At 44.7% G+C, this 15,496-nt stretch overlaps 1 protein-coding gene across 1 annotated transcript in view; it reads left to right on the top strand.

Annotated features, from left to right (window-relative positions):
- The window catches only part of SMOC1 (SPARC related modular calcium binding 1), a 183,084-nt gene that overhangs the window by 147,057 nt on the left and 20,531 nt on the right, over positions 1-15,496 (top strand). Inside the window, exons 8-10 of the mRNA XM_074998874.1 lie at positions 8,299-8,491; positions 11,368-11,450; positions 13,640-13,745. Of these exons, the coding sequence (XP_074854975.1) occupies positions 8,299-8,491; positions 11,368-11,450; positions 13,640-13,745 (382 nt within the window). The remainder of the gene's footprint in view (positions 1-8,298; positions 8,492-11,367; positions 11,451-13,639; positions 13,746-15,496) is intronic.

Genomic DNA, 15,496 nt, shown 5'->3' with positions numbered 1-15,496 from the left:
AGTTTGCCCATTAGGTGGGCAAAGTCAAACCACAGAAGATCTACCCTGACTGGGTTCATCTCCCAGTAAGTATAGGTGTATGCTAAAAGAGCCTTGATGGTAGTATAAATTACATCACATCACATTTAAAGGCCTCTTGATTCTACAAGTGTAAATTGGCCCAAGTATAAATGAGAATCTGACTCAATGAGTTAATCCCATGAGAGAGAAGTTGAGGCACAGAGGCCCTGATTTGCTAAAAGCCACCGAACCAATGGTAGAGCTAGAATCAGAAGTGAGGAGACTTGGCTCCGTGTCTGTGATGTTTCCGTGTTCTGCTAGCTGCTATACTCCCCTCTAGCTCCGCATCTTGCTGCAGATCTAGGAACAAGGTGAGGCTGGCGCAAGACAAGATAACAACATTTTTAATTTAAAAATGCTATTTTGGCTGGGTTGGCCTTGTAATGTCGCATTGCTGATAATGTGCTGCCATGCAGGAGGTCAGGTTTTGATCTCTCTGTCCATGGGCTGTCAGTAGGCTGTGGTCCAAATACTAGCTCTACAACGTGCTTCTGTAGCTGGTCCTCCAGGCTCTGGTTGTATTTTAACCAGCAGGTTTGAGTAGGACTCCGTGCAGAACGCAAGGGTAACAGCTCATGAGGAAATCCTGGTGCCCAGGCCAGACAGAAGCTGCTGTGTGTTGCTCTTACAACACAGGCATGTGTGTTCAGCAATGGAGAAAAGCACTTGCCAAGGCAGAGCAAAGAGAAGCATTTTTGTAGGCATGAGCACTCTGGACAGCTAGTGTTATGTTGTGAATCAGCCTGCCTCCAAAATGATTTGCCTTTCAGGTAGGACTGACCTATGCTGTCTAACCAGGTGCCCAGAGAGCAAGTGTGAAAAATCAAGTTGGGGGTGGAGGGTAATAGGTGCTTATATAAGAGACAGCCCTGAATATCAGAACTGTCTCTCTAAAATCATGACATGTGGTCACCTTAGACCAGTCTGCTCCCATTCCTCATGGCCTTTCCTCTGTTTTAGTAGCAACTCATGGGTTTGGATCCGTTGCCCCTCTAATTCTCTTACGTCCATGGACAGAATGAATTTTGTTATGCACACCAGTATGGGGGTGGTGTGTGACACATCGCCTCCATATTCATGCACATAACAAAATTCATTTTGCACATGGGCCATCTGTAGCAGGGGTTGGACCGAGGGCTCCCGAGTGTGGGAGGAGGCGCAGGGTTGAGAATGTGCTTCTCTGCCAGCCAGAGAAGCACCCTGCTGTGAGCCTGGGGGTGCTCACTTCTTTCCCAGCCCCAGCAGGGAGCTGCTGCAGCTGGTGGAGAGGCACACTCCTCTAGCCCAACAGGGAGCTGCTGAAGCCAGGGGAGAAGTGTGTTCCTCTTGCCCAGAAGTGGAGTCTGACATGGCTTGGGGAGAGGCAACACTCCCCAGTCCTCAGCAGCTCTGGACCTGGCAGCCCAGAGCCCTTGCATGAGGCTTATTAGGCTGCTGTGCAGCCATGCAGCATAGAGGGCACTTCAGTTTGGAAAATAAGGTTGGCTGACTGACTAGCACCAAGCTATCTTTGCAACTAATAACAGAGTGCTTAGTGCTTTCCATTCAAGTCTCTCAAAGCAATTCCATGGATACATTTAACCAAAAAGAGACATAGGGCAAACTAAGGCAAGGATGTCTTTACCCACACCCAGCAAGACTGGCAGAGCTAGGAATAAAAACTTCAGTGTCTCCCTTACCTGCATGCATATTCTACTAAATGGGAGCAGAAGCTTGAATTTTTTCAAGCCTGTGGTTCAACCAGTGGACTTCAATGACTGCTTGTTTTCTAAAGCTCATCTATTCTTGAGATGGGGGATGCAATTATTGCTGAGATGATGTGACATGGAAAGATTTTGGAAAAATCTTTAAGGGCCTTTTACCCATGGAGCATTAATGAAACAGTATTTACCCATCAAGCAGGAGTCTAAGCAGGACTGTAATCTACTAATGCTTCTTGGCATTTGCTCTTCAGCACTGCCTTGCATAACCAAATTCCCCAGTGGAAATAATCAGTGGGCTAATTAGAGAACGGATGAGTCCCTCACCTCATCAGTCCACTTCTGTTTTTGCGTGGAGATGGCAGAGTTGTGTCAGAAAATACGTTTCTCAATGTGTGAGAAAGCAAGAGACCATTTAGGCGTGTGATGATGCATCTGTCAAAAGATACTGCCAGGGAAAATGTGTAATAAATAAGCCACAAAAGAGAGGTCCTGTCCCCACCTCTCGTGCTGTAGCCCATCATTTCAGAAGATGCCAGTTTTCAAAATGTTCTAAAGAGTGTTAAAAGTAGGTGAGTAAAAAATAAATAACCAATAGATAGCATTTTTAGAGCTGAGCAGCTATAGTTAAAATGGATATTTCTGCCATTAATTCCCCCGCTCTCTTCCCCTCACCTGTCTCTATTTCTTGCTGTAAGTGAGTAACAGTCTTGATTTACTAACTCCCAGAGGTTATGTTCCCAAGCAGCAGGAGCAGCAGCAGCAGTAGCAGCAGCAGTAGTTTGGCTGAGCTATGGGGCTTTTTTTGCTGACTGCTGTCACAAGTTACAGCAGAGGATAGAACCATGTGGCAATGTCTTTCTTTTTAAAATGGTTACAAGAAGCATTGTTGATCCTGGGTTAGCCTCTTGTTCGTCACGCTCCCATACACTCACTGTGGTAAAGGCTTTTCTCTCTAAATGTAGAGGTGCCATAAAATGTGTGTATCTTCTTTCCTTTCCTTTTGCCTCTTGGTGCCGATTGACTCCTGCTAACTCAAAGAGGAGTCATGCTTGTAGATACCCTTCTCTTCACTGAGAGGACAAGCTTCTTTTTGGCGCTGCAGATGACTTTTATAGATGGTGTCTGGCTCATAGCTTATTTGCATTCCAAAGTTTCCACCCTCCTGGATCTAGACACCTTCTTCAGAGGGTCACCAAATCAAAAATCCATGAGATGCGTAAGATCTGTTGGACAGCTTACCTTCACTGACAATGTACAAGCACTTAGCGGCTACAGCACAGTCATGAGTGCTTTCTTCAGTCTTACTTCTAAATGTCTCAAACAACAGAGGAGCTACCATTTTTCACAGTGGAATTGTTCTTTGCTTTAACACAGCTGGCCATCAGGGAACTCTGCCAGCCTATGTACTCTATTCCTAAGAACAAGCTTGGCTTTATGGTCAAAGTATAGGACTAGAACCTAGGCAATCTGAATTCTAAGCTGGACTTTGTCCCCACTTTCTCTGTAACCAGGGGCACATCATTGATACACTTTTTTGTGTCTCTTTCCTTTTCTATAAAAGGAGAAGAGTACTGCTTGCTACTTCAGGAAGATCTGAGGCTAATTCATTTAATGTTTGTAAAGCTCTTTGAAATCCTTGGGTAGGAAGTGCTGTAGAAATAAAAATTATTGTTGAAATAGCTTTCCATTTCACTGTGAGAGTGGTTTGGACCAGTCAAAACAATTCTTTCCATTAGTGATGTTAATACTTGTATAATTGGTTATCATATCATCTTGTCTGTACCATTTGTGGAAGTTATGCATATTTAGAATAGGATTTTTCAGAAGCCCTCAGAACTAGATTGATGATGTCCCTGTTGAAGTCAAGGGTAAAACTCCTGTTCATGTAAATAAAAGTGGAGTTTGGCCATTGAGGTGTGCTTCTGAAAATACAATCCTTAGTTTTCTGTCTTTCCTCCCATAAATCAATCTGTCTTGCTCCTTAGTCACTGTCACTTTCTGAATTCCACATCTCTTGTTATAAATTGCCTAGACAGGAGCAGAGTAGTTCAGATCTTCAACTGGTATAAACCAGTGAAGTCACCTGAGTGGTGCCAGTTTACATTAGTTAAGGCACAATCTCAAAACTGCTTAAGTCATTGATGCATCATGCCACAGAGCACTGTCTTCAAAGAGCATTAACCTGTTTTTTGCTAACATATTGCAGTGCACAAAGTTAACTGTCCACAATGACCCCCAGTTCTCCATTACTGTGCTGCTTTTTAAAGATTGCTTCCTATAAAGTGTTTCAGGTTGTTTCCCTTCATATATTTGTCCAAATTGAATTTAATTTTATTTTCCTTGTATCTAGCCATCAGCAACTGTTGTGACTGCATGAGTGTCTGGATATGGCACTGAGGCGTGTGTGGTTTTTTCTTTATCTGTTCTTGCAGGTGTTGGCAACACTTCACAATTTTGTATCACAAATTCTCTTCACAGCTAATGAAAATATTGAAGCTGAAACCTGAGGACAAATTTTTGAACAGATAAAGCAAAAATGCCACTACCTGCTAGTAAATAAATGCTGTTATACAGCTCTGGTATAATTGCGGAGTGTGTGTGTGTGTGGTTGGGGGGCAGTGCACAGATGTGAGGCCCTAGTGTTTAAGTGTAAAGGAAAGAAGAAAAACTTAGTTTAACTTTTGGGGTTCTAATATGCAACCTGTTGTCACCGTGTGCATTTAGATAAATATTTCCCCATCAATAGGAAGCAGCTATCCTGCAGCTGTCCCATTCTCCTCTCCTGCAGATATGCTAACATCAGCTACTTGCAAATTGGTTGATTCTGCCTCTGAAGTTGGGCCAGCTGTTTTCACATCCCCATACCACAGTGAAAAACTGTCTTGAAGTATGAATTGCAATTTAAATATTATATATACTCTTGTAATTTCCTAACAAACAAACTTTCAGAAATAATCAGACTGGAAGACTCAGGTCAGCATGATCTTGTCATGTATATGATGATTTTTATAGAAACATTTTTCCCATCTTAAAAATCTTGAGGCACTTCAAACATATCCAACACAACAGATGAAAATTGAATAAAATGTGGGTGAGCACCTCAACTTTTGTGTGTATGCACATATATATGGTATATGTGAGATATGTTTGGTTGCAGATGGTATTTTGCATTCCATCCTTATTTGTATGATTGCTTAAAAGGTGTCTGTCTGTACGTTCTACACTGTCTCATATTGCACTTAGATAATACAATGCCAGTATGGAGATTTCCCAGAAGATTGCTCTGCATAATTAGGACCTGATCCAGTTCTAGTGAAATCAGTGGGAATCTTCCCTTTGCTTTTGGTGGGTGTTGGGACAGGCCTTAAATATTATGTCATTTAAAAATTACAGGAATATTATTTAGCATTAGGGAAAGGACCCCCTGGAGAAGGATGTTATTCCGAAATGTGGCTTTGGAATCCTCCCTTCCATTTAGCATCCCTCTGACTTGTCTCAGGGAAACTCTTCATCTACGTTAGCAAACTTCACTGTCAGAATTTGCCCTCAGCGATGTCGGGATGGATGCTGAAGTATAGGTAGGGTTTTGTTGTTTTTCCATCAGTGTTGTCTTGAACAGTGTTTCTCAATCTTTTTGATACTAGGGGTAGGCTTGCTGCCTTCCTCAACTATGTCAGGAACAGGTGCTGGTCCACCGAGCATCATTGAGAAACACTGCTCTAGAAGATATGGCACTACAGTTAATACTGCAGTTCTGCCCATACCTCAGCTTTTGCCCACAGTGGAGAGTGATGGCTATGCAATTGGCTAGTCTTGGATGAGAGGCTCCATGATCCATTCAATCCTTGGAAATCTCAGCAGAAGGGATAACAAGGAGCCGGTTATTGTCAGTTATGGTGGTGGTCATTTTGACATAGATACCTGTGTGCCATGAATTAAACAAAGCTGCCAAAGTCTGTTCAGTGGGAATGTCTACAAAGCAAAACCCTTGTAGGAACAAATCTAGAGTCCAGACCAACAGACTTGGTCTCCGAGGGGTTGTATTACAGAGTCTAAAAGCTGTGTCGATGTTTGTTTGGGCTCAGGATGGAGTCTGTGCTCTTAGCCTCTCACTTGCCCACCTCGCCAAGTTCCAGAGTCCAGGCTCCAGTCCAAACCTAAACATCTACCCTGCTGTCTTCAGCTCCGCATCATGAGTCCAAGTTGGTTGACCTGAGCTCTGAGACTTGCTGCTGTGAAAGGTTTTTGCTGTGTGGATGTACTCCTAAAGTATCATTCAATGGTAGTCATTATCAGTCAGCTCCGTGTTCCAGTAGGAGTTCCCTGGGCCATCTATTTACCCACATTTCTGTTGTTACTATGATGGGCAAAGAGGCAATGTTTTAAAGTGACACTGGTATAATGGACGTGTACATACATTCATATTCACACTTGTGCATTGCATATACATGCACCATGATGTATACTCTCAGTACTATGTGTGTAAACTGAGGCCATGTCTGATTAAAAGAAAAAGAAAAGTGATTAATTTATAACAAGTTGTGGTGCAGAGCCAAAAAAAGCTTTGGTATTTATGTTTTTCCAAAGGACACATTTAGTGCCAGTTTTGCAAGCCTCAAAGGACTCCAGAGAATTGGCTTACTGAGGAAGCTTTGGGGATTTGGACAGAAAAATGTCTGGAATGCACTTTTCTTCAATGGAGTTTTTTCTTTTGGTTATTAAATAAAGTGAATTAATCAAAAATGAAGTGATCGTAGGCATGGAATCCTGGCTGCTTTGCTTGCTTCATCGAACTAAATGAATTACCCCTCACCCGATGGCCAAGGTGTAAATTGCTGGCAGGCAGGAACCTTGAGTAAGCTGGCCCCTTGTGATGTAATTGATTTGTTAAGAAGCCTGCAGGCCTCTTACTGAATAACTCCTCTGTCTCCACACAGTTCAGGAGCATTCAGGTGTTTGTTTTTTTTTTAAATCTAAAATCTGTCAGCAAAATGAACTCAGCTTAAATATCAGCTGAGACGTGAGCCCTTTCAGTTGTGTTGATTTTATCCCCCAACCCCTCACCTCCTTGCCAATCAAGTTTTTTTTTCTGGTTGAGCCAGACTTGTGCATAGTTAAGGCTCTTATATTAAACCTCATTTGTGCATGACAAAGCTCAAGTGTCTCTTTTGCTGACAGTCCTACAGAGGGTCTGAAATGCTTGGGATGGAGGACTTCTGTGGTCTCTTTGACCCTCTTTCTTTGCCTGCTGTGTTACAGTTTAGAAAGCAGGGTCAGTTGGCATCTGGCAACTGAAGCAATTGATGCCTATAACTGTACTGGGAACTGTCAGACTAATTCTGGAGTTGGCACCCCCTGTTCCCCCAAAAGAGCAGACATCTGTGTAATACAGTATGTCCCAACCATCCAAACGTCGGCAAGTTTGGGTTCAGACACCTCTTGTCAGGGTTCTGAGTTATTTTTATTACGGAAACCTTGAAGTGCTCCTGCATATGGGAAAGGATTTCAGGCAATATGACCTGTGCAAAGGGTTAAACAAGGATGGGGGTGAGGGGCATTTGTCCTCTCTCTTTTTTTTCTTTTATATATATCACCCTGATACATATATTTAGAAAATCCAGACTGTTTATTGGGATGTTCTGTACTTATTTCTTTTTAGTCTAAAGCATATCAAGTCTTTTTTACTCTTTTCTAGATTCCTTAGCTGACTTGAGAACTAGAAGTAACAATTTTCTCAGCCCTCAGGTCAAAGGCCAGATAAATATGCCCGGGGCCTTCCAACAAACAGCATTTTTGTTCCAGTTAAATGTATGTTAACATTATAGACTTGTAAAGTGGGCGTTTCATCCCCCAACCCCCAGGGACTGGTCCATATAGAGGACAGCAGCTTACTACATCTGCCAACTAAATGAGTTTGTCCTCTAACTCATTTGATAGAAGCCTGACCTTTGGGACAGAAGCTTCCTGATTCTTGGATGACTCTGGAAGACATTTCCAAATGTTTCTTCCCTAGTGCACATCACCTCTGTTATCCATTTCCTTGTGCACGATGCCAGCAAGGATGCTCTTTCTATGTACAGTAGGGAGGAGAGGAATTAGACCCTTCTTCTGCTCCCTCAGAGTATACTGCATAGGGAAAGGGAAGTGTAGGTACTTTCTCTGTTCCTCAGGACATACTGTGGAGTAAAGAAACAACAGCACACTTTTTCTCTGCCACAAGTATGCAGTAGATGTGCTCTCTTTAGGACATGCTGAAAGCTGGAGTAGCTCTAGCCATTTTGATGGCCAGAGAGGAAAATATTTTTGGTGCACCCCTTGACAAGTCATTATTAGGAGGAGGTTTTCAGGTCTGGAATGTAACACAACTCCCTGTTCATGCTGGAAACTCCTTTTGAATGTTGGAGTTTTGTAGGGAAGCAAGAGGGTTCTGGGTTTCTCTGGTCTGACTAGTATCCTAAGTGCTGAGGACTGAGAGTTGCTCTGGGGCCAGGGTTTGTTGCAGAGAGTGATATCTCTGTTTCTCTTTCTTTTCCAGAGAAAGTTCACTCGTGTGACCAGGAGAGACAGAGTGCCCTGGAGGAGGCCAGACAGAACCCCCGGGAGGGTATTGTCATCCCAGAGTGTGCACCTGGTGGACTATACAAACCAGTACAATGTCATCAGTCCACAGGGTACTGCTGGTGCGTCCTGGTGGACACAGGGCGCCCCTTGCCTGGTACTTCAACCCGGTGAGAGCAAATTGCTTTGAACCTGCCCTGTAATGTGGAGCACAAATTAACTTTGAAGGGGAGAACCAAAAGAACCTAGAAATGGCCACACCAGAAGAGACCAGAACTGTCCAGTCTAGTTTCCTGTTTAGAATAATAATAGCTAATACTCTTGTCAGCAACCAGCACAGTCAGGCCTGAGTTGTGTGCTTGAGACTCCTTGTCTGAATGACTACTCATAGTTTTTCAGTATTTTCCCCTCTCCAAAGATTCGCTACAGCCAAAGAGACTAATTAGTATTGCATATTTCTGTTACGCTTCCTGAACTTGCCAGGGCTTAACTAAAGGCCAAAGTGCAAGGACAATTCCAACAGAACACACACTCTCTCACTTAAATTCACAAATACAGATACGATAGGAATGGTTTCCCTATCTCTGTAATACACTAACCTTGCCTAGTCATTGATATCATCTTAACCCAGGGTGCACCTTTACATTAGTGAAGAAGCATGGGGGTGGGAACTGGGGAACCTGGGCTCTGTTCCTGGCTGGGCCATTGATTCCCTGTCCAATCCCTTCACCCTTCTCTGCTTCAGTTTCCTTATCTGTAAAAGGAAGGTGACAGTAGCTGCAAAGCTTGGGGAGGTTGAGGAGTGAAAAGTCCAATAGGAATGCTAAGTGCTGTTACTTGTAGGGTGAGGAGCAGGGGCAGAGAAAGCGTGTGCTTGCCCCGCGAATGCACACACTTCTAGTCCCACTGCTGTACTTGAAGGGGAGAAGAATGCATCTTTCATTCCAGCTGTGTGCTCTGGGCTCAGTGAAGCAGAGAGGAAAGGACCTGTATTATAGCCAGTATACAGGATGAACCTCTCTAGTCTGGCACCCTCAGGACCTGAGCGGTGCTGGACAAGAGAATTTGCCAGACCATGGGCAATCAATATTGCCCAGTACATTACCAACACTTCCCCTGCTTACTGGGCCCTTAGAAGAAATCCACAGGTAAATTACAGCCAAATAACAGCACAGAACACTGAGAGCCAGGACTGGTGGCTGTAAACAATCTTTATGGGACCACAGGAAACTTGGCCACACCCAGGATAAGTGGTTATCCAGCTAACTAAAATCATGTCGGATTACGGATGTTGCTGAGTGAGAGTGTTCTGGATTAGAGACTTCAACCTGTAGCAGCACCTACCACACTTAAGGATTTGTCCAGGTATTCATTATCATTGTTTTCATGTGCTTTTGATGGTCTGAAAAAGGCAGCCTTCTGCCTGAAATATTCCATGATTACTCTTAGTCCTCTTTTTTTCTTTTTTTTAGCATTCAGTAAGCTGTGTTAAAGTTAATTGAAGGTGAAATAAATAGCCACTTCAAGTATAAACCATATTTGAAGAATCTTTTCTGCTTATACAAAGCTCAAACGGAGCTGAACTTTACAACTTGAACTACTCAGAATGACTGGTCATCTCTGAGGATGGGGCCTGTATTTTTATCTGCAAAGAAAATAAAACCTCTGCTGCGTTACAGGCACTCGGAAACTTGGGTTTCCTGAGTGATGGTGGCAGCAGCTTGGCTTGAGGTTAGCATGGCTGATACTGACTATTAGTACTAGGGGCTCAGTTGCATTGGATAGGCATGACTGTGCACCAGAGTAGAGCTCCCATGGGAGTACATTCAGGAGACCTTTTCTGCACAAGGGAGAACAATACTGTTGCCATCCTTTAGGTACAGCACGTTTCTGTTTTCCTGCCCAGCCAGCAAAGACAGCCAGCTCAGAGGAGGGATAGTTTTGTCTCCTCCCCTCACCTTCTGTTTTGGAGCTGGCTTGCAGCCCTGGAGCATTAGAAGTAAACAGTCCCTGTGATCAGAGGAGCAGGCCTCTTGTCCCTGGCCGTTGGCTGGGTGGTACAACGGGGGAGAAGATGGCTTGCATTATCCCCACCCTTGTGTATCCAGGTACTGGCCAGGAATAGTCTGAACCTAAGTTGTCATAGCTAATACTGATCTGGGAAGTTTTCACGCTTGGAAACTTCATGTGCAGCCACACATGAAAGAGATTCCATATTGAAATCTTTGTTCATGCAGTGTAAAACTTTCCAGGAGGGATCCATTGCACCACACAACTGAAAAGCTCCATGGGTACAAACTGTAGGGCTGGCAAGCTCTCAGTAGCCCCTGTGCATTTGAACTTGACTCTGTTAGCAATAGTGATTCTGTAGACACCGCTGCCATAGAGAAGGGAAGAGAGGGACAACCTTGAAATAGCTCATTCCTTGGCTCTTGGAGATTTTTTGAAGGGAAGGAACAGAACTTGGACTGTTTGAAATGGCAGCTGCTGTAGGTCCTGGAGATTGTCTTATCAGTCTGTTCTACTTAATAGACAGGCTCCTGCATGCTGAAACTTATATTCCTCAGGGGATGATCTGGATCAAGGCAAAGTACAATGCACTGCACTCCCCCAGCCTTAAGGTCTCAGATGGCCTGGCTTGCTGTGGGCAGGCTCACATCTAAGAGAAATGAGTATTACAGCCTGGCCAGCTGACATTCAAAAGGTTTTCTTGGCCACTTCTACCACCTAGGCAACCACTCGTGTTGAACAGTTCCCCGGGGAGTCAGAGGGCTGACAGCTCTCTGATAAGAAAAGGAAAGAGGCCAGAGATATAAGGCAAAGTCACATTCAAGCTAATTCCGCTACATTTCCCTCTTCCTACAAGCATTCCCCTGGTTGTATGCAGACTGAGTGTGAGTTAGATTTATTTCTCACCTGGATTCCTGGTTTTTGTGTCCTCTGCGCTAAGTGGATGAGACTGAAACGTTTCCTAACATCTCTACGGCAACTTGCTGTCTCTCTAGCTAGATCAGATGACTTAACCTCCTTCCTCTCCCTTTTCCAGCTATGAGACCCCAGTGTGTGAAACTGATGCCAGATCGAAGAGCACAGAGATTGATGATCCATTCAAGGACCGAGAGCTGCCAGGTTAGAGTGGGGGCAGACATCCATCTGTCTTTAATGTTCAAGTGAGAGAAGGGGAAGTACTTACGATGTTTTAAGAGAGCAGAGGTTTGCTGTGTGTACGTTGTAACATGAGGAGGTTTTCTCTGATTTGTGTTTTCTCTGTGTGTATATGTCATGGTGTCTTCACATTTTGGAGTCCATTCCAGGAAATGTACTAGAGGCACTGCTAATTTACAGAGGCAGATGGAAAAGGTTGAGATTTTCCCATGGGCTGGCTTGTCACCTGCACCTGAAATCTGTTCATAGAACCTCTGTTGACTAGTGGCTATCACAGGACTCAGCATGCTGCCCACCTTATACTTTTAGCTGGGGTTGATGGCCCTTTCACCAGGATTTTAGAAGCTCCAGCTGGCTTGCAAATGGCAGCCCTGCCCGGGGGTGCTGGAACACTTTCTTATAGTGGAGGTGCAGTGATCCATTCTGCCAGACTGTAAACCCTGTATATAATGAAAACCACTTTAAACCACGGAGTGTGGCAGCACCCTTACTTCCAGCACCTCTGAGGAAAATCCCCTTCCTTCCTGGTGTATCTCTGCCAGTTGAAAGCAAAACACAGACAGCAAAGTTGTATGTCTGAAAGAAAATTTGTGTCAGGAAAGTAACCTGTCTCTGGCTCAGGGAAACTCTGGGAAGCAGTAGGCTCAAGCTTGAGGCTATGTCTACACTAGCTCACAAGATCGACCTGCCATGGGTTGATCTTCTGGGGTTTGATTGTGTGCATTTGGTAGGGAGGTGCGAAATCTACCTGTCAGGGTTGGCTGTCGTCCCACGTACTACTTGTGTCTCATGAGGAGTAAAGGAGGTCAATGGGAGAAAGTTACCTGGTCATCCTCGCTGAAGAAGGTCAACAGGAAAATCTCACTATACCGTCCCATCTGATTCAGGCTGGAGGTTTCTATCCCTTCCTCAGTGAATTAACTGGTGTTAGATCTGATGACCCATTAGTGATCCACACAGTTGCATCAAAGGAGAGTGGGAAAGCAAGGAGACTTTCCGTGTGTTCTGTTCCGAGACTTTCCCATTTCTATTGGCTCCCCCAGCTGAGTAACAACCCTAAGCACAACATGAGTGACAGCCTCCCTATTACTCTTAATTGTTAAGGAGGGCCTACTTTATTGAAGTAGTTGGTGATGTTACCCAAAAGGTCACCCCATCCTTTGAAGCCTACATTACTACAAGCACTACTTTCATTGTCTCCCCACCCCCATTAAAAGATCTTGCCAGTGCCAAGGAGAGAGAAACTTAGACATGTGCCTTGTGTGGTACAAATCATGTCATGGCTGCTTCCAGAAGAAGGAAGGAAGGGGAGTTTGTCATTCCCTCTCTGCAACCAACACCGCTAGTCCCTGCAGAGGGTGAGGTGCTGAGACCCTTGGGAGATGATTTCTAGCAAACAGCTTTTCAATCTTCTCATTTCTACAACAAAAAGCTCTTTAGAGTGAGTGGTCTACTCCAACTGCAGTGGCAGCTTATCATTTACATTGCTGACATGTTCTGGACTAGGAGCCAAATGAGTGCTAAGGGGCAAGTAAGAGTGTGTGGTATACATGATGTGGAGAAATGCTAGTTACTGTGTCCGTTAGTGTGAGTGTGGCAGAAAACGGAGCCTGTTTCATTGCAAAGGAGGGATTTAGTTATAATAATTGGCAGGTGCTGTTCAACTGTCAAAGCGATTGTGGTAACTTTTTAGACCTTTGTCATAGGTTGTGTGTGCATGCGTTTGGGAATGCAGAAAATGTTGACAATGGTGCTCTGTGTTGGTGGAAGGCAGCCCTCCTAGAAGGGGTTACCGGAAGCAGTGATTCTGCTCAATGGTGGAAGCTGGTGATCTGAGGTCATTATTAGATCCCAGAGGAATCAACCAGTGAAGTGAGAGAGAAGGCAGACAACTGGGGGCAGCCGCCAGGAAAGAAGCGAACAAAAGTAGTATTCATGCAATGCACAGGCAGATCCTGGAGGTGGCTGGGATGAGCTGATTAGATGCTGAGGCTAAAACCATTCAAGGATTATTCTGCCTCTGCCTGGAGACTTGGGTGCCATAGTAAACCTTACCAAGATCGAGATTGTGCTATGTCCACGCTGAAGAGGGTTGAATCAGGGTGGGAGACTGACTCTGTTCTCAAGTTACTTTTCCTCTTCACATTTTGCAGGCTGCCCAGAAGGGAAGAAAGTAGAATTTATTACCAGCTTACTGGACGCTCTGACTACAGACATGGTACAGGCCATTAACTCAGCTGCACCTGCAGGAGGTGGGAGGTAAGTCTAGAAAGCAGGAGTGAATGAGACCCCTCCAGATTTCTGGACATGTGTGAAGTAGGGAAGGGGTTTCTTGCCCTGAACTAGAAATTGTACTAGTTCTATTGGCTAGAAGGAGAATTAATGTCACAGCTTCAAACTCCGTTTTGTCACTGTAACCCTGACCACTTGTCCCTGCCTCTGCAGAACTATTCCAGCATAAAGGCCAGCACAGCCCATAGACAGTGTGTGATGAGAGCTCAGTAGTAGGAACAAGTCCCTTTGTGTTTCATCCAGTGGCATATCAAGAGAGGCCTAATCAAATCTGTTCATAGAAGCTCTATTGACTAGTGGCTGTCACAGGACTCAGCATGCTGCCAACCTTACACTTTTAGCTGGGGTTGATGGCCCTTTCACCAGGATGTTAGAAGCTCCAGCCCGCTTGCAAATTTCAGCCCTGCCCAGGATTTCTGGAACATTTCTTACAGTGGAGGCGCAGTGATCCATTCAGCCAGACTGTAAACCCTGCATATAATGAAAACCACTTTAAACCATGAGGTGTGGCAGCACCAGCAACACCCTTACTTCCAGCCCTTCGGGGGAGAACCCCTCTGAAATTCTGCCTTCCCTGTGTTCCCACCCCCTGGAGAAGAGCAGCCAATCAGAGTTCTCCCCCTTCTCTTAGGCACCAAGAGGAATTCTTGGGTGGGGAGGGGTGAGAAGGAGCAGCTGACACTCATTCTGACAGGAAGGGAAGGAGAGGAAGGAGCAGAAATATCCCAGTAGCTCTGCTCTCTTCCCCCACAGCAAGGAACAATGAGTCATGCTGCTCTTTGCACCGTCTCTGGCAAGGGAAAGAAGGGACTTGACTGTAGGCCCACCTGAGACGTGGGAGAGATGGTTTAAGAATCCCTGGAGGAGCAGAGGCAGTGTTGGGAGCAGAGGCAGAACTGATGTGGGGTGTGGGGAGAAGTGGAGTGAATTTCTGGGTTGAGAGCTGGGCAGATGTGAGGCTGGGGAGCACAGAAGGAATAATTGGAGTGTTCAGGGGTTTGGAGAGAGGCTGAAAGAACTTCACTGTATATTTGTGGGACCTGACAACCCTGTAACTGCCACGTACACCATGGGGAGTTCCAACCCAAAAGTCAGGCCCAAATCCCCAATGCAAGATCATCTTATGACATGTGGAGCGCTGGCCTTTGGATTTTTTTAAACTTCTGGGGCTGGCATTGGAGAGTTCTGTTTCCAGCTCTTTCATGGATGGCTTGTGTGATATCAGGCTGAGGTGTTTTACTATCAGTAGAAAGTGAACATGCTGAAGTGCTTAGAGGAGAGCACAATAAACGTGTGTTTTATTGAGGGCAGGTGCTCTGGCACATCCAGCTGCCCCAGAGAAAATGAGAGCCATGCATGTGCTAGACAGGGTCATGTGTCTCAGACTTCATCTTTTAAGATACTGAAGGGAACAGAATGGTCTCCAATTGCCTGACATAAATACTCATTTCTGAGCTTTTCACCTCCTGTCCAGTTGTCCTCAGTATTGGTTGTTATGTATCAATTCATATTTAAAGTCCACCAGGTCGCAGTGATTGCTGACGGCCTATGAACTGAATGTTGTACAATCCGTGAAGCACCAGTATGTCTAGCATGAAAAACGTTTGTACAGCAGTGCAAGTTAAATATGCTAGAATGAAAATGCATTGTTCCCTTCCTAGTTATAACAATTCCAAATGTCAATTTTATGAAATTTGCATGATGCAAAAATAGTGGAT

This window comes from Carettochelys insculpta, chromosome 6 (assembly GCF_033958435.1).
Source record: "Carettochelys insculpta isolate YL-2023 chromosome 6, ASM3395843v1, whole genome shotgun sequence".
NCBI classification, from domain to species: Eukaryota; Metazoa; Chordata; order Testudines; family Carettochelyidae; genus Carettochelys; species Carettochelys insculpta.
This window is presented reverse-complemented; position numbering and strand designations above follow the sequence as displayed.